This window comes from Columba livia, chromosome 1, assembly GCF_036013475.1.
Source record: "Columba livia isolate bColLiv1 breed racing homer chromosome 1, bColLiv1.pat.W.v2, whole genome shotgun sequence".
Taxonomy (NCBI): domain Eukaryota; kingdom Metazoa; phylum Chordata; class Aves; order Columbiformes; family Columbidae; genus Columba; species Columba livia.
Window position 1 is genome coordinate 173909290 of NC_088602.1, and position 22546 is coordinate 173931835.

Genomic DNA, 22546 nt, shown 5'->3' on the forward strand with positions numbered 1-22546 from the left:
TTCTTGTCCTCTATGTCTTTTTTTCCACTCCAGTCAACTCAAGATTGTACTGGGAGGCTGCCTGCACTTCCTTGCTCCCTCTGTCAGCCACCAGCATTTGCCTGTCACCTCCCTGTGGGCTCCTTGCACAGACTCAGAGTTGCAAAGCAAGAGCAGTTTTCAGCTTCACCTTATGCTGTCCCTTTGATTTCTAGGAAGTAGAGAAGGGGTGAGGGGAAATGGGGTTTTACCTCCACACACATTTTCCAACCCCTTAGTGTCTAGAACAATACGCCCCTGCCTCCCCAGACTAAGGGTGCTGTTCCTACATGTACCTAGAGCTCTCCCAATCCTTCCAGTTCAGCTGCTGTTTCTGTAGAGTCCTGGTTCCTGCCCCACCTCTGCTTCACGCTTGGAGCTGTTCGCGTACACAGGGATGCGATCACGTTTGCAGTTGTTCTTGGTCATTGTCCTTCCATGAGCTTTACATCCCATTTGCCACAGCTCAGAGGCCAGCCTGGCTACAGCTCCCAGGGTCTGGAAGTTGTCCTGGTGGTGCCACTACTTGCTATGTCCTTGGCATTGTCATTGGCACCATGGGCTTATTATTTTGGGGTTGTTCAGGGGAAGAAAAGAGCCTGTGGCAGAAGAGGATGATGTGCTGTCCTTATGAGCCTGTCAGATCATTTCCCATCTGCATCAACGTGGAGCATGGCCCTGTTGTCCCTACATGCTCACACCTGCTCCACGTGTTTCCTCTTCTCTCCTCAAAGAGATCCACTTCCTGTGCACTTGCATTATGTGTGTTGCCTTAAAGTGTGGTTGCTGGTGGAAAAGCTAAAAAAACACCAAAAAGAAAAACAACCTGAAAGAACGGGCACCTGTGGACACTGTCTCCCAGGGCTCAGTCCGGCGACTTCAACCCCGCGGGTTTGCTGCCGCTCTTTTCCAGCGGATGCCGGGGACAGTGCTCCGAGCCCCGGCCCTTCGGGTGCTGCTGCGGCCCCCAGGGCCGGATGCCGGCGGGGCGGGGAGCGCCGGTCTCGAACCCGTGGCGATGGGGTAGTGGCTGCGCCCGCGGGACGGCGGGGTGGGGTACACACAGCACACACACACACACACACACACACACACACACACACACACACACACACACACACAGACACACACACAGACACACACAGACACACACACAGACACACACACAGACACACACACAGACACACACACAGACACACACGCACACACACGCACACACACGCACACACACACACACACACACACACACACACACACCGGACCCTAGAGGGCCGTGGCAGGGGGCTTGAAGGACGGTAACGGCGGCCAGTCAGAGATCGGCCGTTGGGGCGACGGCCAATCGGCTGGGAGGAGAGCCGGCCCGTTTTTTGCAGCCTTCCTGCGGAGACGGCCAATGAGCGCTCGGATGGGCGGGGCGCTCAACGGAAGTTTGATTGGGAGTGTGTGACCTCCGGGCCCGGGAAGGTGCGGGGAGGGTCTCTCATGGGTCTGGGGCCGGTGGGACCCGTCCCATGACACTGGGCGATGGGGCCCTGTGGTCAGGGCGTCCTGCCCTACGGGGCTGGTGGGGGGAGTGGGGACCCCGTGGTTGGGGGGTGTCGTTCCCCGCCGGGCTGGGGAGACAGTCCTGTGGCCGGAGGGCTCGGCCTCGTTGCCGGGGCAGCTGGGCCCTGTGGCTGAGGGAGCTGCGGGCACGGGGATCCCTGGGCCCTGCCCTGCGGGTGGGACGGAGCGGTATCCCCTTCGGGCCGGGGGAAGCGAGGAGCCTGTGCCTGCGGTGGGGGCACTGCCCCGTGGAAACGGGGAGAAGGCCGCGGCCTGTATCTGGGGAGGATCCCGCGGCTGCGGGGCTGGAGCCGCAGAGGGCAGCAGGGGCTGGGTGTGGGGCGGTCAGTGCCCCGCGTGTTTCTGACTGGGACACCTCATGGCTTGTGGGCTGCACTGCCGAGGGGTCTCTGAGCAGGACACTGCTGCAGGGGGACCCCCGTGGGGTGCACCCACCCCACACGCCTCCTCCTCTTCCCCGCAGATGGCCCAGTGGCTGGCGCTCCGGCGGCTGCTGTCCCTCACTCCCAGGACGTTGCCTCTGCAGGGGCAGCGGGCGCTCCCTGACCCCCTGGCGCTGTGTGGTCCCTCAGCACCGCACGGCAGAGCCTTTGGCTCCTCAGCAGCCTGCGGGAACACCTTCAATGTGCAGGATGGCAGCGACTTCCAGGACCGGGTGGTGAACAACCCCAAACCCGTTGTGGTGGACTTCCACGCGCAGTAAGTCCCCCTCACAGCTCTTGTGCCCCTCTACACCATCGCACGTGCAGATGTGTCCCTGCTGCTTTCCTGAGATGCTGGCACTCTGGATGCAAGTGTGCCTGAGAGCTGCCAACTGCATTGTGGGGTGCCTGGTGTCAAAAGGTGCTTCTGCCCCTATGATGCAATCTGCAGAGGTTTCACCCATTGGGTTGCACCGCTGTGGGTGTAGCTACACCCTGCAGGAGTGTAAAACAAAAGTGCTGGGAAGGCATTCCCCGGGGCAGTGTAGCTGCACCTCCCAAGTGCTTGGGTGTCACCCTGGTGGCAGCCTTGCATCATCCTGCAAAAGGCACCTCAAGAAAAAGTTTGGATAGCTCCCTTTTTCAGCTTTGTGTATTAAATGTCCTGTTAAAAACACTAAATTATATTAGCAGCCATGGAAGAACACTGCACTTGATATGCTTCTGCACCGTCATGTTCAGTTTTCTTATACTGCACGCTCTCGAGAGCGGGCTCTTGATGGTAAATGCCTTTCTGTATTCATAATAGCCATGTGATACCAACAGCAACATTTGTCATCAATAAAAATGTTGTCATCCTCTTGCCAGTAAAAATATTCCTAGATGTTATCTGCTGGATTAACAACACTGATTATCTTTGTTTTCTCAAGTATTTTCATAGTCCCACAGTGCTGTCATGTGAGCCATTGTGGCTGATTCTGGGCAAAGAGAGTATGAAACTGCCTGGAAACTTCTGCTCTAAATAGACCAAACTGACAAACCTAAACGAGTGTTAATTGGGATCATCCAGGGAGGAGAGGACACATAATTGAAAACTGAAACTGATATAGAGGGAGGCTGAGGAGGAACAAAGTTTACAAGAGCTTCAATTTTAAAAGAAATGGGCACACAGAGCTTTAACTCCTGTTTTCCTTGAACTAAGTAAGTTCACAGCATCCTAACTGGTGCAATTAGAGGGTGTAGGGAGTGTTTTCTGTGTGTAGGGCCTGCAAACTCTGCTGTTGCTGCACCTGGGTTTGGAATTGCTGGTCTCCTTGAACGGATGAGATGCCTCTGAGTTTTGCAGATAAAGGGGAATTTATGTAAACCCCACACTGAGTGTGGAGGGGAAAACTGTGGTCTGATGATTGGCATAAGCTGATTTGAGTGTGGGCTGTGACCCCCACACCCAGCAGCAGCACTCGCTGTAGGGCAGCTCTGCAGTCAGCGGGGTCCAGCTCACCCACCAATGACGATGCAAAGCAGGGTAGGGGTGAAAGGCCTAGAGGGAGTAAAGCAGACTTCATTGTGATCCAAATAACATCAAAACCACCATGAATGCTGAATGGTGACCTCTTCTTCCACGCAGCTTCCCCCTCCTACAAAAAACCCCTTTGGTTTGGGAATGGTGTTTCCAGGCTGGCTCTTAAATGGAACAGTGGTGGTGGTAAAGGCAGTGGTGTAGCAGCAAGCCTTCTGCAGCTGCCACTCCACTTTTTGCCTCTAATGTCCCTCTCCTCTTTCTCCATCAGGTGGTGTGGCCCCTGCAAGATCCTGGGCCCCAGGTTAGAGAAGATGGTGGCCAAGCAGGAAGGGAAGGTGCTGATGGCCAAAGTGGACATTGATGATCACACAGACCTTGCTATTGAGTACGAGGTAGGAACTGGAAGAGCATGGGCTTTCCTTTGCCGGTGGCACAAAAAAGCCCATCCCTGGGGAAGGGTGTGCACGCAGGGCAAGCAGCGTTGTTGGGGAGGGGAAGCCTAGTGCCTACAGGTTCCTCATCGCTCAGGTCACTCATTAGTAAGTGGATTTCACTGCCTGGCTTTCCTCCAGCTTGTGTTCAGCACCCCCACCTCTAATTCTGCAGAAATGTGTCCTCTGAGCCTTGCAGGTGTTTGTCAATGTAAATGCTTCCCTGGCCTGGAGGAGCCCACAGCCTATGTGGCATTTTACTGGGGCTGCTCAGGTGCAGGGTGGGAAAGTGAAGTAACAAGCCCCAGTCTGTTCCGCTCTTGAATGTGGATCTTTGTGCAGCCAGCCTGTCATCTGTCCCTTCCTTGTTCAGGATGTCTTGCTGGGTGATGATGTCCCATCCTTAAGCCTCAGCACAAGGAGGCCCTGTGGGTTTTGTCTGGACAGGTGGAAGCCAGGCTGGAGAACACACACAGGTAACAGGAGCACACATCCCGCTCTTGACAAGCGCAAACCTTTGCACTTGCACTCGTGTTTCACATGCTTGTTATGCCTGTTCCCTGTTCTGCTTTGCTCCCAGGAGGAAGCAGAGTGACTGGAGAAGGCCATGGTCTTGGTTTATATAATTTGTTTTTCCTGCGTCAGTTTTTAGGTAGGAAAAATCCCTCTGACTGTGCTCTCCCCCATTGTTTCTACTTGTACACAACAACGCAGTCCACAGAGTCGGGACATCTTGCTGCTGTGTTTTACAGGGAAGAAAGTGCTTAATTTTCACTCACATATCACGCAGATGGAGCTGCTCCCCGTCTGCAGGTGAAGTCCTGCTCCTAGGGTGGAGGCCAGCACAGGAAGCTCCTCAAGTTGCCCAGCCAAGTGTGAACCATCTCCTGAGCAAACTGTCATTTTCTTGAACCCAGAGGAGACACTCTGTGCCATTCCCACACCCTGCCAAGCTGGAAGGAGAAGAAAGTTGAAACAGCTTGTTCCCTCCCACTCTTTCCCAGGGAGACCTTTCTGCCTGTGCTGTGGTGGCATATCCACCCAGCTGGCGCTCACAAACATGACGTGCGGCTTCCACAAGCTGAGGGTGGGAGCCTCCGGTGCTCTCCTCGCTGGTGGTGTGCTGGCAGAGAGCCCCAGGCCAAGGGAGACAGCTCCTGGCTCCTGAGGAGGGCTGTGTGTTGCAAGCCCGAAGGCTGCGCAGCTCGAGGGTGCTGGTGAGAAGCTGAATAGGCCGAGGTAGTCCCTGTGGTGGCCAGAAAGCGTGTAAATCCTAATAGATGCAGGCAAGTCTCTGGTAGCAACCACCCTAAGGAGAAAAGGAGAGGAGAATAGAGATTATTAGCTTAACTCTTGTATTTGTTTCAAGCCTTCCAGTAGATCGCATTAGGTGGGATTACAAGAGGGTAATCTCAGTTGACTGGAAAACGGCAAACAGAGTGTGTGCATGTGAAGAAACCTTTAAAAAGAGGCTGAAAGTTCCTGAGTCGTGCAGGTTGGATGACACGCTGTGTGTGCTCTCTCACTGGGTGGTGAGTGAGCAGCTACACAGCCTGCTGCGTACACACATTTGTCTGCAGGGTCTGCCTGCCTTGCAGCACTGGTGGCACAGGTGCAGGCAGGATTGATGCTGAAGGCAAGGGCCAGCTTCCAGCAATTTGTTCTGGAGCCTTATATACAAACATGATTAAGTTTTTGTTTTGCAGCAGGGCCTGGGGATGGTCACTGCGTCCTCCACTCAGTGATGCGTATCTGGTCTTGACCATTATCTCTGTGGCTAAAACCCTGTGCCTAGGTGCTGTCTGTGAGTAGGAAACATGCAGATGGGCAGGGGTAAAGGAGAAATTTTTACTTTTATTGTAGTTTGGGGTATCCTTTTCAAAGCAGAACTTTGGTTCATGGCCTGAGCACGTGCTTGGTTTTGCTTTGTGTTCTGGGAGGTTGCCACTTAAGGAGATGTGAGCGTAAGGGCTGATGGGAAGACACCAAGTCAAGATCAAAGAGGGACCAAAGGTAGTATTTGGGAGAGATCATGAAAACCAAAGGTGGTATTTGGGAGGGATCAGGAAAGATGTATTTGTTTTAAAGCCATTCCATTGAGGCTCATATGTCTGCAAGATAAGGAAGTTTTTGTGTTGGAGATTTTCAGTGTTCATGCCACCCCCACAACTCCTCCACTAACTGCCAGGAAGTCTCCTTCCATCCATGTTTGTTCCCCTGCCCACGCATGCAGCCCCTGGTTTGCCACCCGATTGCACAACGTCCTGTTCAGCAGCCTCCTTGGCGGGGGGAGGCAGGACAAGGGGGAGAGACCCCTGGAAAAGCCAAGGAATGTCGGCACATTCCTTCACAGGCGCTGCAGCCTGCCCTTGGCTCCCAGCCATCCCAGCTTAGCACGAAACAGGGACACGTTTCCTGTGACTAGAGATGTCCCCAGCGCCCTTCCCCGTCTGGTTCTGCCCAGCACAACAGTTCTTTCCCTGGGGATTCCTCCTTTTATCTAACACCTTTCATCTCTGGCTGTGGCTTTTCTCCACTGCTCCAGCCTGCCTCTGACCTCTCGCCCCGAGAGAAGAAAGGAAGAAGGAATACTTTTGTTTAATCTGCCATTTCGTACAATTTTTTAGATTAATCTCTTGTCTTTGCCCCTTGCCCACGTGTGGCCACTGGGAAAGGGCAGCCCCTTCTCCAGCTGCTGTGGGTGGGCACATCAGGAGAGCTGCTTGGTACAGGGGCGGTCATTCATCGGCAGAGCTCAGTCCCGTGTTATGCCTCATTCTGAAGCTTGAGTGAAATCCTTCCCCCTGCTACGTTATGTGGCATCTAAGCTCCAGTTACAGATAGGAGAGAATTCCCTCAGTAAGGGCACTGCCCAGCCTGGATACCACGTTTGTTTATTTATCTGTGTGGTCAGCGGTGATCAAAAGCAGCCTGACTTTTTCTCTAGAAATGCTCTTGAGAGAGGAGGAGGGTTTGTTTAGGTTCAGTGCAGATGGATCTCAAAAAGAAGGGAGATTAAAAAAAAAAACACAAACCCACGCCAACCTTGTGTTCTAGAAATCCCCATATTCCCATGACATTTGCTTCTCAAGCAGCAAAACAGAGTACGTGCTCTGTTAGCAGGCTGCCCTTGCTGCAGCCAGCAGGAAGGAAGCTGTCGAGTTTTCTGGGCAAAGAGCTCAGTACCCTGGTTCTCACCCAGCTCTGCAGCGCCAGCCCCCCAACCCATTTGTGGGGTTTGCTCACCACCATGAAAAGGGGAAGAGACTGAAGGACCGAGGCTGTGTGAAGCTCATGGGTGCGCTGGTCAGCACGCAGAGCCGTGTAACTCAGTGTTAGCTGCTTCTCTGTGGTGCTTCCAAGAGTCACCTGTTCTTCACGCAGGTTGTGATGCCCTGATGCTATTGCTGGTTGGGCATGCTGGTTTGTTGGATGAAGCTGGGACAACTCTGCTCATTATTCACCCATTTTGCAAACCAGAGAAAGGCTTAGTGGAGCTTTGCCCTTCTCAGGGAGGGAGAGACCAGCTGAGTGCAGTGCTGGTACCATCCTTTCTCACCCCTAAAATCACAAGGGAGTGTGTTTGTGCACCATTGCCGGTGCTGAGGTCCAAACCCTCTGGATCCGCTCCCACCAGTCGCTAGGAGGAGCTGAAGATTGCATGTTGCAGCAGCCCAGGCGCTCCCATCCCTTCAGATGAGGCTGCACAAGCCCTGGAGGACAGACAGACTGCGGGGAGCCACGCCGGACTGGCCAGCTGGGGCTGGGTGGGAAGGAAAGCACAAAATGTGCCTTTCATCTTAGGCTGCCGTTGGGAGAAAAGCCAGCCCTTTGGCAGGTTTCCCGAGGAAGGATTTGCAGATCCTCGCTGGCAAGCGCATGCGGGAGGGCCCCGCAGGCTGATGGGGAGGCAGCGGGTGAGATAAGGACAGAATGTGTTTCAGGAGTGGGGGACGCTTTGGGCACCAAAACTGTGGGGTCAGAATCATGACCAGATCTCTCTGCTGCTGCTGCAACTCTCCAAGCTCGGGTTGTTCCTTCTCCCAGTTGTGTCCCCAGAGTCTCTTCTGTTGCTGGTCAGCTGGCAAGTCCATGGGGAACGTTGTCATTTCCACTGCTTTTCATCTGAATAATTCCCAGAAAACTTTGTTCTGGGATGAAAAAGCAGTGCCCAGAGCAGCATAGCTGCCTGCTGGCTCTGGTCAGAGGGACTTTTTCACTTTTTACCTAATCACCGGGGATCCGCAGTGGACAGCCACTGGTGCGTGACCAGCTAAACCACTGAAAACAGAGCAGAAAAGGAAAGATGGTTCGGAGGGGCTTGTCATTACCATGATAGGATGGAGCAGGAAATCTGCCTGTGCAGTGATGGGTGAGGACCCTCCTCCAGCTCCAGTCCTGTCTGGAGGAGAACATGGGTCCAGACTGATACCACTCTGGTCATAAAATGTCCAAAGGTTGTCATGTCTGAGAGGTGTCCTGGTAAAAGACTGTGTTTGTTTGCTTATGATAGGACAGAAGGGAAGGAGAAGAGGAATTTGTCCTGGCAGGGGGGAAAGCTTTACCTTATTTTTGGTTTAGTTTTGGTTTTGTCTTTAAAATTTTGTGTCTTAACTCAAAAAGCTGCTCAGCCTTGACATAAGGAGTACAATATAAGTCAGCGCAGAGGTGAGGCCACAGGGAGAGGAGGAACATGGAGCTCAGCTGGCCTGTGTTTTGCGAGTGGACATGTTACCCTTGAGCAGTGTGTGCTCAGCTCCCTTGTAGCCACTTCTCTAGAGCTCCATTTGGGGCCGGGGTGCAGCTGGGCTCCGTGCAGCCTCTGCTCACCCGTGTCTCCCTGTTTCACTTGTCCCCAGGTGTCAGCAGTGCCAACTGTGCTGGCTATGAAGAACGGAGACGTCGTGGATAAGTTTGTGGGGATAAAGGACGAGGATCAGCTGGAGGCATTCCTCAAGAAACTCATCGGAGCCTGAAGTAAAAGGGTGGCTGTGCCTCTGCCTCTGGACATGTCCACGTTGTGCATTCCTTGCCTGGGAGAGCAGAGGGGCACGTGAACTGTCTGCCTCTACAACCTGGGGCTTTCTTCTGGTTTGGGGTTTTTAGGAGATGGACAGTGTTGTAACCCTTCCCTCCCCCTTCTCTTGAGCAGCAGTAGTTGTAAAGGGCGTTTAGGAGCGGGGCTGCTTATTCTCAAAATGTGGAATGTGGCTGGAATTAGGAGCCTGTGTTTATCAGCAAAGAGCTGACGTGCAGAGGAGCTGCTGCTGCTGAGTTAAGAGGAGGAGGAATGTTTTCCTCTTTGCCTAACATCTGATAGCCCAGAGCAGAGGGCAGCTGCTCCCTGCGAGATGTGGGTACATACCTGCCCTGGGTGGGTTTAAAGCTGAGAATGCCTCTGCCTTGTCTATGAAACCTGTCTCTGTCCCTCTGTCCTCGTGTCACTGGGACAGGTACGACTCCTCCATAAATCCATGGGCTCCCATAATAATTTTATAAGAGAAAATAGAGAGAAATATTTTATGGATCTCCTTTTGTGGGTCTGTAATAGGGAGAACTTTATCAGTCACTGCTGTTAACTAGAGAATAAAACTTGATTCTCAGAAATCACAGGAAAATCCCTTGTCTGTCCAGAGAGGCGAGGGAGTACTCGCCACACAGTGGCTGGTTTCTAATGATGCGTTGGGAGAGCACAGGTTACGACTTGATCCCTGCTAAAAGGTAATGTGCTGAAAAAACAAGTTGATTTCTTTCACGAGGTTTTCAGTGCTGCCTCTGGGACTCCCTTTGGGTGCTGCTGGCCCCAGGACACCAGAAGAAGGACTCGCCTCCTGTGCGCAGAGGAGCAGCATCTCATTGCACAGAAGGAACCTGAGCTTTCCTCAACCCCCTTGTGCTTTTCTCGCTCCTTTCCTGCCTGAGGAGCCCGAGCGCCTCCCTCTCCCTCATGTGAATGGCTAAATCTGCTCTCACAGGTGAGCCCTGCCAGAAGGCAGTCTTTTGACTTTAATTGCCCTGACCTTTAGACTAAGGGAGGCAGTTGTGTGCTTATATCATGAGCGGCCTTCAGCCCTTCCCATCTCTTCCTCCTCCTCCCCACATACACCTGTTTCCAGTCAGCCTGGCTTCTAAGTGCTCCCTGCTTTCTCATGCGCTTGTAGGCAGAGTACAGCAGCAGGGCTGATGCCTACTGTAATGCTTAATTCCAGTTTGCTTATCTAAATCTAAGCTGCATGAGAACATTGTAAGTGCTTAATAGCCATGTACAAGCTGCCTTTTTTTTTTTTTTTTTTTTTCTCCTCAGCTTCTGTTTCCTTCAGTCACTCTTGACTCTGCTTTGGCTTTGCTCCATTTCACCTCCCTGCTTGTTACAAGCAGTGAAGCCATTTTTTTTCTGCACCTTTGCAATAACGATTTATGACCTTTGAAGGAGCAGGGGAGTGGTGATCGAAGTCCTGCATCTCCTGCTGCAATCACAGTGCTGCTGGCATCACTGCTCCCACCCACTTCCATCACCCCCAAGGCCTGGGCAGCAGTGCAGGGCACCTCCTGGTCCGGGCTGGGCTGACCTCAGCCCTGGCGTGCTGCTAGAGGTGATGTCACTCGGATGTAATTTGGTAAAGAATTCTTGGTCAGTTATGATCAGTAGAAACCAGCATTTTGTTTTATTTGGGAGACCACAGAAGCTGTGCTGCTCGTGTCCTGCTCATGTTTCAGGCCGGGCAGTTTGCCCTGCAGTTTCAGTGTTCCTGCTCTGTAAACACTTCTAGTAAAGACCATCTCCATTTTCCTGCGTGAGCAGGAAAAGTAGGGGAACAGCGTCACGTACCCGACAATAGTCAACTTTCATGTTTCACCATCCAATAGAACAGGAAAAAACACAGTGACTTTGCATTGTGTAATTAAGGGGTAGTATAAATTAGCTATTTTATCACTTCCTTCTAAGGAAAAGTGGAGTTGAGGTGCTGTTCAGCTATTAAAAGCACCAGCATGCTTTAGGGCGCATTGTATGAAAGCCTGTTTCTGTGAGATAAATGCTGGAGACCCACATGTGTGGTGCCCTGTGGAAATCCTTCAGAAACAGCATAGCGGGTGGAGAGGAGGGGGGTGCGGGGGTAGTTTGAGACTCCCCCAGCGCTTTGCACAGTTTTCACCACAGGACAGGACTCAAAGCACAAAGATGTTTTATGTGGCAGGATCTTGATTCAGCTCCCTGCTTGCTGACTGTTGGGGGAAGCTTCAGGGATTCCCACAGCTGCCCTTAATAACAGAGGAGGTGCAAGCAGAGAAGCGCTGCCAGCACTGTATTTATGTTGTGGTTAAACGAGGGGTTGCACAGCAATTTTCATGCCACCTGAATGTGATGTTGGTCTTTCCTGAGAGAAGAGAGCTGAAGTAATAGGTAATTCCTCAGCAGTATCTGTTTTTTCCATGTCAGCTGGGAAAATGTTTCCTCTTTGCTCACTTCAGCAAGGATGCAGTGGGTTTTTCCTTTTGGAGCTAAGCACATCGAATGCTCCTCTGATCTGTTAAGCAATTGTTCTCTCCTGCACAAGCCTGCCTATTATAAAGCAGCTTTCTCAGCTTCTAATGTTCCTGATTGCTATTTTATGAGGATGTGGTGATCGTTGCCTTCCCAAGGGTAGCAAAGCTCAGCTAAACCCCTTTCTCCCCAGGTATGTTCTGAAACCAAGGCCAAGATCCTCCTCCCCAGAGGCCAGGCGCGGTGCCTTTGTCTTCACAGTCTTGTCCAAGGCACCCGATCCCAGGCAAGCGGAGGTTTTCCCTTTGTTTCTGTTGGCTTTACACTTGCATCAAGCCATAACACAGCTGTTCCTTTCCCAGAGATGTTTGTGCCAGCCCGCTAAGCTCAGTCTTAACCTCCTGCAAGGGGGGAAAGCTGCGCTACCTTCTCTGCTAAGGGTGCTATGGTGAGAGCAGCTTCAAGTGCTGGTAGAGGATGGAGAATTCAGGTTGGCTGGTTTGAAGCACACAAGGGATTGTTTATACATGGTCCCCTACAGCTCTGAAGGGCATGGTTGTGGCCACATTTGTCTCCAACCAGATCTGGCCTCAGCAGCCTGGCCACCCAGCTTTGCCAGTAAATCCTTAGCTTTATCAACGTACTATATGATTCCTCCTGTGCAAAGAGCAAAACAAAGAGCAGCTCCATGTCAACCGGGAAACAACCACCACTAATGCTGCCCTAGGCAGGGCCTTTCACCAGCCTGGCGGGGTTGTTTGCCCCAACAGTTTGCTCATCACTTTGAGTCTTCCATCTATCCCCCACACCTCATTTTTCTCAACTAACTAATTATAGGATTCAGACTGAATCAGTAATTAAAATCTCCAACCCTGTAAGGCTGTTACCAACAATGTTAAGCTCAGTATTATATAAAACTGTTGCTGAGTTGTGTTAAGTGTTCACTCAGCTTCCTACAAGTTAAAGAATAACAGTTTGCACAGCTGCGATATCCTAAGCAATAAAAAGATAAAACTACCATAGTCTTGACTCCCAGACCAAAAGAAACTAGATCCTTGTTACACAGTCCTGTTGTCATTACCTGCTCCTGCCACCCACCCAGGCCCAAGTCCACCACCATACAGGGGAGTCTTCCTGCTGCCCTTCTCAAGGACACGGGATGCGCTTGTGACCTTTGTGGTTTCTCTGCCTCTGCAGCTTTTTAAATTCAGCAACACTTTCTCTCTCAGAACCTTTCTCAGGTAAAAACCAGAGGCTGCAACTCGCTGTAAGAGTGGTAGCCGTGAGCTGGGTGTGAAGTCGGAGGAGGATGCTGTGCTGGGCCATGCCTGGTTAATTTTTTTTCTCTGAGGTGCATCCTACCATCCAGGGAAGGATGGAGGCAGGAGCAGCAGAGAAAACCCCAAATTTCTTACACCCAGAGGAGCCAAATGGGTGAAAACCAGAGACCTCAATGTAGAGCTGGAAAATGTGGCACCCCACATCCCAGTGGGGATGGAGCGAGGAGTAACCCTGTGGCTGCCTTCCTGAACTAATCCTGTGAGGAGAGACTGGAAGGGGACACCAGAGCTGCCTGTGCCGTGTGGGCAGAGGAGAGCTGGCAGCTGCGGGCAACGAGGCAGCACTCAACCTCCTGCCTGCCCACATTGACTGCCTAGGCACTCATAATCCCAAATTGCAAAAAGAAAGGCACTAAAATCGACTGTTTTTTCTCCGTGGCGTGCAGCTTCTGTGGAGTAATACTGTTCATGCACATATTAATATATGTATGTGTTTAACTACTCGTATGTTCTTGTTCTCTATTGTGGAGACTGCAAAAAGCTTCTGGGGCTCAGAGATGTCCCCAGCAGCTGTAGCTGTGGACAGAAGAGGACAGGAGCCAAGCTGCTTTCTCTCCTGCTTCAGGAAAGGCTCAGCTCCTGATACTCTTGGAACACACCACTCATCCCCCTGCTGCTGAAGGCACCACAGCTCCGTCTCTCCTGTCAGTGAAGGAGTGGTTGAGCAATACTGCAAAATAGGGAATTTTTGCAGTGAGAGTCCTCGGAAATATCCACTTCAAGTTGTCCAGAGGGTACAAAATGCAGCAGAGATTTCGGTGTTTTCTGGAGATGATGGTGATCTCCGGTCACGTGCAGCTACAGGTCCTCCATGCCAGTCCCACGCAGCCAGCAGTGAGAGGGTGTTTGTCCTGGCTGGCTCTGCATGTGTTTAGCTTCATGGCCTCAGGACAGAGAGGAGCCATATCCCCTGAGGTTGCTTTCTTGCTCCATCACGAGGCAATAATGCTTCCCCACAGGGCCTGTGGCCACAGGACTGCACAGCTCCTTTCCTTGCTGAACCACGCTGCGGCCCGCAGGTGACAAACACCCTTGGCCTGGCCAGCACAGCTGCTGTGATAGAGACAGCGCACTGTACCACATGCAAGCTCCGGCATGCCTGCTAGCATTTATATAACATCATTTTGCTTTAATCTGGCTTTTAAAGTAAATTGTCAAAGCCCTTTCTGTTCACTTGGGCCCTTTTTTTTTTTTGTTTGTTTTACTGCAAGTTTCATCTTTCAAAGGTCGGCTAGTTTTGAGTGACGCTGAAAAACCCCATTTGCAGTGGCTTTTTGTTCCATTCCTGTATTGTTCAGGCAGAAGTGGTTGTTTTCTTTTCGTCCTGGCATAGCTCAGGAGTGACTGCATGGTCTGAGCTCAAACTTTCTAAAAATACTCACCCGTGAGGAGAGATCCAGCATGGCAGTGTTCAGATCCAGAGATTAACGCCTTGGAAAGGCGCAGTCGTCTGAAAAGAAGCCGGAGGCAGCATTGTGCCAACTCTTTGGGCACCGTAAGCCCTGTAGCTGCAGCGCATGGCAGGCAGAGAGGAATCATAGAATCATAGAATATGGAATAGTTTGGGTTGGAAGGGACCTTCAAAGCTCATCTAGTCCAGCCCCCTGCAATGAGCAGGGACATCTTCAACTAGATCAGGTAGCTCAGAGCCCCATCCAGCCCGGCCTTGAATGTCTCCAGAGATGGGGCATCTACCACTGCTCTGGGCAACCTGTTCCTGTATTTTACTATCTCATAATAAAAAATTTCTTCCTACTTTCTAGCCTGAATCTCCTCTTTTAATTTAAAAGCATGACCCCTTGCCCTATCATAACAGGCCCTGCTAAACAGTCTGTCCCCACCCTTCTTATAGGCCCCTTTTAGGTGCTGAAAGGCCACAATAAGGTCTCCCTGGAGTCTTCTCCAGGCTGAACAACCGCAACCCTCTCAGCCTGCAGAGTGCTGTGGGTCTCTCTGGGCCACCCAGACCCAGGTATGGGGTAAGTCCAGGCAGCACCTGCAGAACCACCCCAGGGGAAATACTGTCTGCAGGGAGGCTATGGGATGACTCAGAAGTCATAAAGAAAAGCACTTCTTGCTGCTTGGAAAAGCAAGGCTGAACGATGAGCTTGCTCCTCATCAGAGGTTGGTCTCTGTAACCACATCCTCTTCTCTGAGCGTGAGACAGGCAGCCATGGGGGAAGGGAGGATGGCAGGGACTGAGCAGAGCAGAGATCAGGCTTATGACAAATTGCAGGAAAGCATGTGGGGGCTCCGTTTTGTCCTTCCACTGGCTGATTGCAGGAAGCTCTGCAGGTGACGGCTTTAGCAGCTGCTGGGACAGGAGACCTTATTGTTCTGTGCTTGTGTTTACAGCCATGCCAGTTTTTTGGCAGGAAGCTACAAGACAAACCCTTCATGTTCTTCTTTCTCGCTTGCCCAGTTTGCTCTCAAGGGACTGATCTTCAGCTTGGCTCTTTCAGCTTAGCTCACCACCTGGAGAGGTCCAGCTTCCCCTTCCCAGCCAGGCTGCGTCCCATGGGTTTTGCCCTAAGATCCTGGCAGGAGCGTGGAGACTTTTAATAAAGCTTGGGCAATATTAAAGGCTGCTGCTGTCATGCCTGACACTGCATTTCTAGCACTAAACAATGGGATCACCCAGTACACCAACCCCCTTCTACATGTCTGGGCCCTATTTAGTTCCTGTTCCCCTTTCCCTGGCCTTGGGCTCAAGTTCTGTTCTCGGTTTGGGTTTTCTTGGTGACACTCAGAGGAAGCATATTTGGGTTTTTTTTAATCTGTCTGGCAGATCCGTAAGGCAGAAGCTGGCAGCACCCTTGAGATGAATGGATATGGGAACGAGGGTCCCATCCCTGCCAGTCTCACTGGAGCCTGCAGCACGGAAACTGGCAGCATGTGTCTGTGCCTGCAAGCAAAGTCCTTAGGTCACTGTCATCTCCCTGTTCTGCTGCTCCGTCATGATGCTGTGCCTCCCTGTGACACTGTGCCTAGCCAGTGGTGGCCAGCAGCACATGGGTGACCCAAGGGCATGGTTTCCAGCCTGCAGCTGGGGGCACAGCAGCTGAGCTCCATTGGTGTTAAATCCCAAGATTTTTCCCCCTGCCTTCTTTTTTCTTCCCTGCGTGGGGTTTTATTCCAAGGCTGGGAACAAAGGTCATATCCCCTCTGAGGAATCAACAGGCTGTGACATTTCCGGCAAGGATGGCTGTGTGCTGGGGGCAGCCAGCAGCAAATCTCCCTGCCACAGGGCTGGTGAGACACACAGGCTGGTGTGTCACCAGCTCTGCCAAGGGGTGTCAGCAGGGGGTTTGCATAGAGTGGATGTGCCAGGTGGTGTAATCTCACCTGGAGAGCACCTGGCTGCAGTTCAGGCTCCACCACGCTCGCCTGTGCCTGTGATCTCATGGGGTTTTGCAAGCACTGGCTGGGCACAGCCAGCCCACGATGGGGGAGCTGCAGAGAAGGCACAGAGCCGGGGTGATTCAGCCAGGCAGCCTCTTTCCCAGCTCCGTCAGGGTTTACCCCAGTGTCTCCATGCCCTGCTGGGGGTGGATATAAATTGACAGAGCCCCCGCAGACTGTGTCTCCCCAGCACTGCTGTCACTCTGCCGCCCCCAGCCCAGCATCCCGGCCAAAGCCAGCTCCTGCCGCGGCTGCTTCCTCTTCATGGTGCTGCTGTGCACAAACAGCTGCATCGTGTCGGCCCGGCGGGCTGCGCCGCCCTGATAAATGACCCGATTTCCGAGAGTGGGGATGGAGCTGCCACTGTACAGCTCTCAAGAGAGACAGGAGGGCAGCGAATGGCCCAGCCATGCCAGAGAGACCTCACTACACATCTCATCTGTGTCTCCCACCAACACCATGTCTCCCAGTGTCTTATCTTGCCACACATACAGCAGCACGGGTAGCAACCAGGGCATTTAAATCTGTAACCTCTGCTTTGCAGAAAGGACAGACAGGCTGCCTCCCCAGGCAATGGGCTTGGGGAATGACTGGCAGCACCACTGGCACTTCAGAAAGCCATAGCCAAACACTTGGAAAAAGGGGACGCAGAGGATGTGCATCTGCAATCAGTGCCACAGCTGTCACCTGTGGGCACCTCTTGGCAGCCCCACAAACTTGGTCCAGGGGCACTGGGAAACAGAAAGCCACCTAGAAAAGGGGCTGTTCTCCTGCCCCATCTCTTCCCTGGCCTCCACTGGCTCTGCTCTCCCCAAGTGCTGGAGCAGGGGGATGGGACAGGAAGGTCTTCGTTATTCAGGGCTGGCTAATTAGATGGGAATGTTATCTCCAGCCCAGATGTCAGCTCTGACCTCCCTCTAACCTTCTTCTGGAAATCAAAACAGGCACAATTCTGTTTGTTTTAAAATAATAAAAATAAGCATTTGGGGTGAAGCAGGAAAACCTGGCCCTGGGGGTACAGCTGGAGAGGGAGGAGGGCACGCGACCAGATAAGCCTGGTGAGACACCAGGCTGCAGAGCTGGGAGGGACGGACACCCTGGGCAGAGAACAAAGTCCCATGACTTCTGGTGGCTGTGCACGTAGTTTGGGCACTCTAACCTACATCCAAGCAGTGGTGGTGGCACAGACACAGCCTCTTATTCCAGCTGGGCCCAGTGTGTCCAGAGGTGGAACTGTTGGTGAAGGTCAGCTGAGTTTGCATTTTGCCACCCTGCCTTGCTTTGGGATTGACCAAAGGGTCTTAAAAGGAGATGCTGATCTCAGGAACAAGCTCTGCATTTCAAACCCGACCTGACTGCTTTTTGCTTATGTCACCTAAGGCTGTCCCTAAACTGTTTCAGACTAAAGGTAGCTGGGTGACATGAACAGCTGGTGGTTCCTGTCCTTGGTTTATAGTAAAAGCTTGTTTTATTGCATGTCTGTAATAATTTTCTATAGCTGGGGAGCAAACTTTGCCCAGCTCTGAACTAGGCCAGACATTTGAGTGCCTCACCCCACGTTAACCCAGGTTCATGTCTCTGTTCCCCACAGCAGGCTACATTGCTTCACTTCCTCTTCTTTGTAAGCCCAGAGCTCTAGCCTGGAGCTGAACACTGAGGAGGTCTCACCTGGAACCCCTTCTCCTTCCATGTCAGACATCCAGGCACCTTGGACTCTTTACCAGGCACCAAATCTCCTTACAACAGAGGCTTGATGGCAGTGCTTGCTGCAAAACGAGGTGTGGATGTGACCGACTGATAACCAGCACTCTCGGGCTTTCTCATTCTGCTACAGCCTCTGTGGCTCAAGGCAGCCGCTGGTGCAGCCTTGGCTCTACCCTGCCCAGTCCATCTACAACGCAGGCGCACGAGCATGGCCTACACCAAACTGTCCCAAGGCCCTTCTCCAAGGATTCTTCCTGATGGGACTCCCAGCTGTTTAAGGTGGCCTGGAGGGAGCCAAAGTGCACACTCAGCCAGCAGCACAGAGATGCCCTGTCCCTGCCTCCCTCCTCCCTCCCTGCCTGCAGATCATGTTTCATAGCTAACATCTCATATCCTTGCAGTGCATCTCTCCCATCCACAGCCTGGAGCTCATCTTCGCTTTCTCCATTTCCCATGTTTTGTGAAGACTTCAGAGGGATCGCTCATCATGCTGCAATCCTGTTGTTGCAAAAGGCATTGCTGATTCGCAGTTACACGTCATTTTGTCTACCATTATTCCCAAGACAGCAAGCAGGTAAAAGTGTTGAGGTGTCCCTTCTCACTTGCCTCCTTTGAAATCAGCTGCTGGCCCACTGAGCAACGGGTGTTCCTTTTTATGCTCTGAAGGTCTTGCCTCAGAGTTATGACATCACAGCAGTGATGCATTGCCCTCCGGCAATATCACCAGAGCAGAACATGATTTCTGTTGTCTTCCAGTCCTAGCTACCACCTGGTACACCCTGTCTCCCCAAGGTTTGGGGTTACTGAAGGAGAGTAATAGCTGAGAGGTGAGTAATCGAGAAGCTACCTGACTAGATTTATACCTGACTGTAAACATCCCCTCTGATAACAATGGGAAGGAGGATCTGTGCCTGCTAAGGAGAGCCACCAAAGGAGGAGAGTGGACAGACATCCCTGGGTATGCATCCAGATGGCATTCACACAGTGTACATGCGGTACAGCTCTGTTCACAGAAGCCACCACAGCTCCCCAGACTTGAGTGAGTTTGTACCCATTTTTATGACCTAAACTTCTACACCAATATTTTCATGACAGGTGGATGCACCAACTCCCTGTGTGACGACGTGTACATGCACTAACACAGGCTGGTACTGTGCATGCAAACCCCAACAAACACACTCGCAAAGATTTGTTATTTTACAAGTAGGCAGAGAGACCTGCTCTCCTCCAAGATGTGATATGGATGTGAGATGTTCCTCAGGATGCTTCACAATGGTCCTTGGCATTTGCAAGAGGGACATGAACAAATAGGAGTGACTCCAGCAGAGAAGCACAAAGGCGGATAGGGGCTGGAGCATCTGACACATGAGCACAGGCTGAGGGAGCTGGGTTGGCTGGGTCATCTATCTGCTCTCTTCTACTACCCAAATGGAGGTTATGCAGAAGGTTAGGGTCAGATTGTCAGAAGTGCTCAGTGAAAGGACAAGAGGCAAGAACAGAGATTGTGGATTTGACATTCTTGGAGGTTTTCAAAACCCAGCTGGATATGGCCCTGAGAACCCTGATCTAATCTTAAGGATGGTCCTACTCCAAGCAGGTAAATGGACTTGAGATCTCCAAGGTGACCTCCTATACTACATGATGCTGTGATTTTGGTAATCCTACACGTTTGACAATAGACCCTCCTTAATTCAGATACTGATTGCAACCACTTTGCATGTGGGATGCTATCACAACCCCTGTGACCAGCCATGCACCTAGAGTAAACTAATTCTTAGTATAACTGGAAAGGAGGCTTTTTGGCCTCTTCTGGGCAGTGATTCCCTCATAGTTTCTGACCAGCTTATGTCTGGCTGCTCATGACTGTGCAGTTCCAGCACCTTTCTAGCACCCAAGTAGTCAAATGGACCAGGAAAATGATCAAGCTGGAAACATCTCCTTTTCTTTTGGTTCAAGTTTGCTTCCAACTGGTTCAGCTGACTGTGTCATCTGGGACTGGCAGTGGGAGTGTGAAAATCAGAGGGAGTGGAACAGCACTTGTTCCTTCAGGGTCTGCTCATACTTGGGTTGGATTCACACAGTTGTCAAGCCCCGACTCTGACCCTTGTGAGGCTGAGGAGGAACATGGTGTTCCACCCTTGCACGTTAACCTAACCCACGTCACTCATCCCATGGGAAAGGGTGCACAGCTGCTCTTTCGTGAGCCACAGATGGCCTGCAAACAGTTAAAGCGTGGCTGTTGTGGTAAGCTCAGGAGAGGTGAGGAATCACCCGAGATCACTGCGACCTGTGAACCGCTCCCACAGCTCCTGCACTCCCTGGCTCTTAAAATATGTGGCTTGAGAACTATAAAAACTCAGTATATGGTAGGGAAGGTCATTATCTCTGGCAGCTCATGTGCAAACCTGGGTGTCCAAGAACTGCAAAACCCATGTGGTAGCATCCAGCCCACTCAGCCCTGCACTTCTGCAACCTGAACATCACCACAAATACATGAAGTATATTATAGAGGAAGCTCTGGGCGCCTGTTTCCCCTCTTATAAAACAGAGATAACTGCCTCCTGGAGTGCTGTATATGACTGTTTTTGGTAAAGATTGCCAAGGTCTGGCAGCCAGCATGTACTTTGTCCTCTGGAAGGCCAGTCTTCCGCAGCTCGCAAGCGGCATGGCTAATCCCTGCCTGCTGCTCCTTCCCAAAGACTGCCAGTGTTCACAGAGGGACGTGCATGCTGTGACATCTTTCTTTCTTTCCCCCAATTGGGAGAAATTGAGTCACACTGGGGTGATGTCCTAAGAGCTGGCAGCAGGCCCAAAAGCAAAGTTACAGCCTGAATCATCACCCATCATACCCCTATCCTAGCCACTGTACGCATGTGGCTTAAATTTTCATGCCCTTGGTTTAATGAACTTATGTCAGGAATTTTATGTGCATAGCAACCTTATCTGATGACAGTGACATTTTTAGCATGTTTATGTTCGGTTTTATTTGTAACCAGTTTCAGCATAGTTCAGCTGGGTGGATCAGATGGGGCTGACATGTGTAAGAACCCAATGCACGGATGGGTAGCTCAGCTACAGATACTGCAGGGCTCCAAAGCACATCCAGAGGCAAAAAGATCTGCAACGGAGTTTGTGTACCACATTTGCCAGCTGCAGCCTTTCACACACTTACTAGTGTCCAACAAGCAACACTGGCGGGGCTGGAGAGTGAGTTGTTTGTTTTTCCTTTCTTTTTTTTTATTTCCGGTTCTCAGTACTATCACAACCAGATGGGAATAGGTTTCCCACGTTGGATGTGGGGGACTCTCCAACACAGCACTCCCAGATACCCACAACACTGCAAATGCAGATATTTCTGCTTCACCACAGCTCCAGCTAGTAGGAGGTATGGGGGAGAAGGGGAGGGGAGCCAGGTCATTTTGTCGTTTGAAATTTAAACAGCTGGATTCAGTGAGGGTTCCCAGGGTTTTTCCCGGGAAGGAGGTCAGCTTGTGCGGGCAGATCGCCTGGGAGCAAGCATCAGGAGTGCCCCTGGAGGCTCCACCTCCGCAGCTCTGCCTGGAGCACAGCACTCTTGACCATATAAGGCTGTTGTTGTCGCAACGAAAAAGAGCCATAAATAGTTGTATGATCGTTACCTGACTCTCTCTGTGCAAGATCGGGCACCTTCCCAAGCGACTCTTCCTGCTTCTCCACTCCATCTCCGGGAAGGCAGCGTGTCCCGTGTCTCTGCTCATGGATGTGCAAGCCCAGGCCACGAGGTCCCATATCTGCAGGTGCTCCACCCTGCATGACTCCTTGCCTTGGACTGTTCAAAGTGCAGACAGCCTCCTGCCTGAGACTACTTGCTTGCTTTACAAAGTTCTCCAGGAGGGTGGCTGCGGCTCACATGCCTATTTGCCTTTCTTCATCTGCTCATGGGCCAAAAGTTTCTTTAGTTTGAAGGGCGGCACTTTCATTCTTCAACTGAGAGTGTATGTACAGTGGAAGGTGTGGGAGGAGAAAGAAAAACAGTACAGCACGGCAAAACAAGACACTAGCAGAGATGGTAAGCAGCCCTATGCAAGCTATACCTGCTTGCTTCTTTTCCAAGGTGCAAGATCCTGCAGGAAAGGATTCACCCAGGCAGGGGACACATGGCAGGGAAGGAGCTGTGCTCACCAGCATCTAGGCAGGGATCGCACCACCTGGCTGAGCTTGGCCCTAATCCCATAGCATGGCTGTGGCACTTTTCTTGCAGGGTCCCCTGCACCCTACAGAGCCCCTGGGGACCTGGGCACATGGGGGCACACAGCGAGGGAGACTTAACTGTGCAGTGCAGCCCCTGCTGTCGGTGTTGAGGGAGGAGGCTGTCCTCTGGGCCTTATCCTTACTATGTGAGCCTTCAAATGGCCATCTTGCCCCATCTTTTCTCTCTGGGAAGGTGATCTTCCAAGGGCATATTGCCCTTTCTTAGATTAAGTGCATTCCAGAGGGGGAATACCTAAATGAAAAGGAGAACTTGCTGCCTCCTAGGAGAAGCTTAACATGATGAGGAAGACACCAAGGGCTGAGCAGCAGCAAAGCCCTAGACCAGCAGTCAAGAGACCTGGTGTATCTGTCAGACAATTATTTGCCTGTTTCCTGATGTGGCTGAGTTTTATTCCTCCCCCCTTCTC

The 22546-nt window shown here is 51.8% G+C and overlaps 1 protein-coding gene and 1 long non-coding RNA gene across 4 annotated transcripts; one reads left to right on the plus strand and one right to left on the minus strand.

Moving 5' to 3' along the window:
• The first annotated feature begins 1328 nt into the window (after positions 1-1328).
• On the plus strand, positions 1329-9566 carry TXN2 (thioredoxin 2). Of its 3 annotated transcripts, XM_065048273.1 has the most exons (5): positions 1329-1482; positions 2048-2283; positions 3797-3920; positions 4333-4435; positions 8819-9566. In XM_065048273.1, exons 2-5 carry the CDS (start codon positions 2048-2050, stop codon positions 8869-8871), a joined length of 516 nt encoding a protein of 171 aa, XP_064904345.1. In that variant the 5' UTR covers positions 1329-1482; the 3' UTR covers positions 8872-9566. The 3 variants fall into 3 exon arrangements, with proteins under 3 accessions (XP_064904345.1, XP_021155094.1, XP_064904344.1); XM_021299419.2 differs by lacking the exon at positions 4333-4435 and having other exon boundaries at positions 1353-1482; XM_065048272.1 differs by lacking the exon at positions 4333-4435 and having other exon boundaries at positions 1477-1555.
• LOC135578083 (uncharacterized) lies at positions 4586-21746 on the minus strand. The gene is made up of 2 exons (XR_010469444.1): positions 21527-21746; positions 4586-5268 (listed from the first exon to the last, which is right to left on the minus strand). It is a non-coding gene; the product is annotated as an uncharacterized LOC135578083 (long non-coding RNA).
• Between the last annotated feature and the right edge of the window lie 800 nt (positions 21747-22546).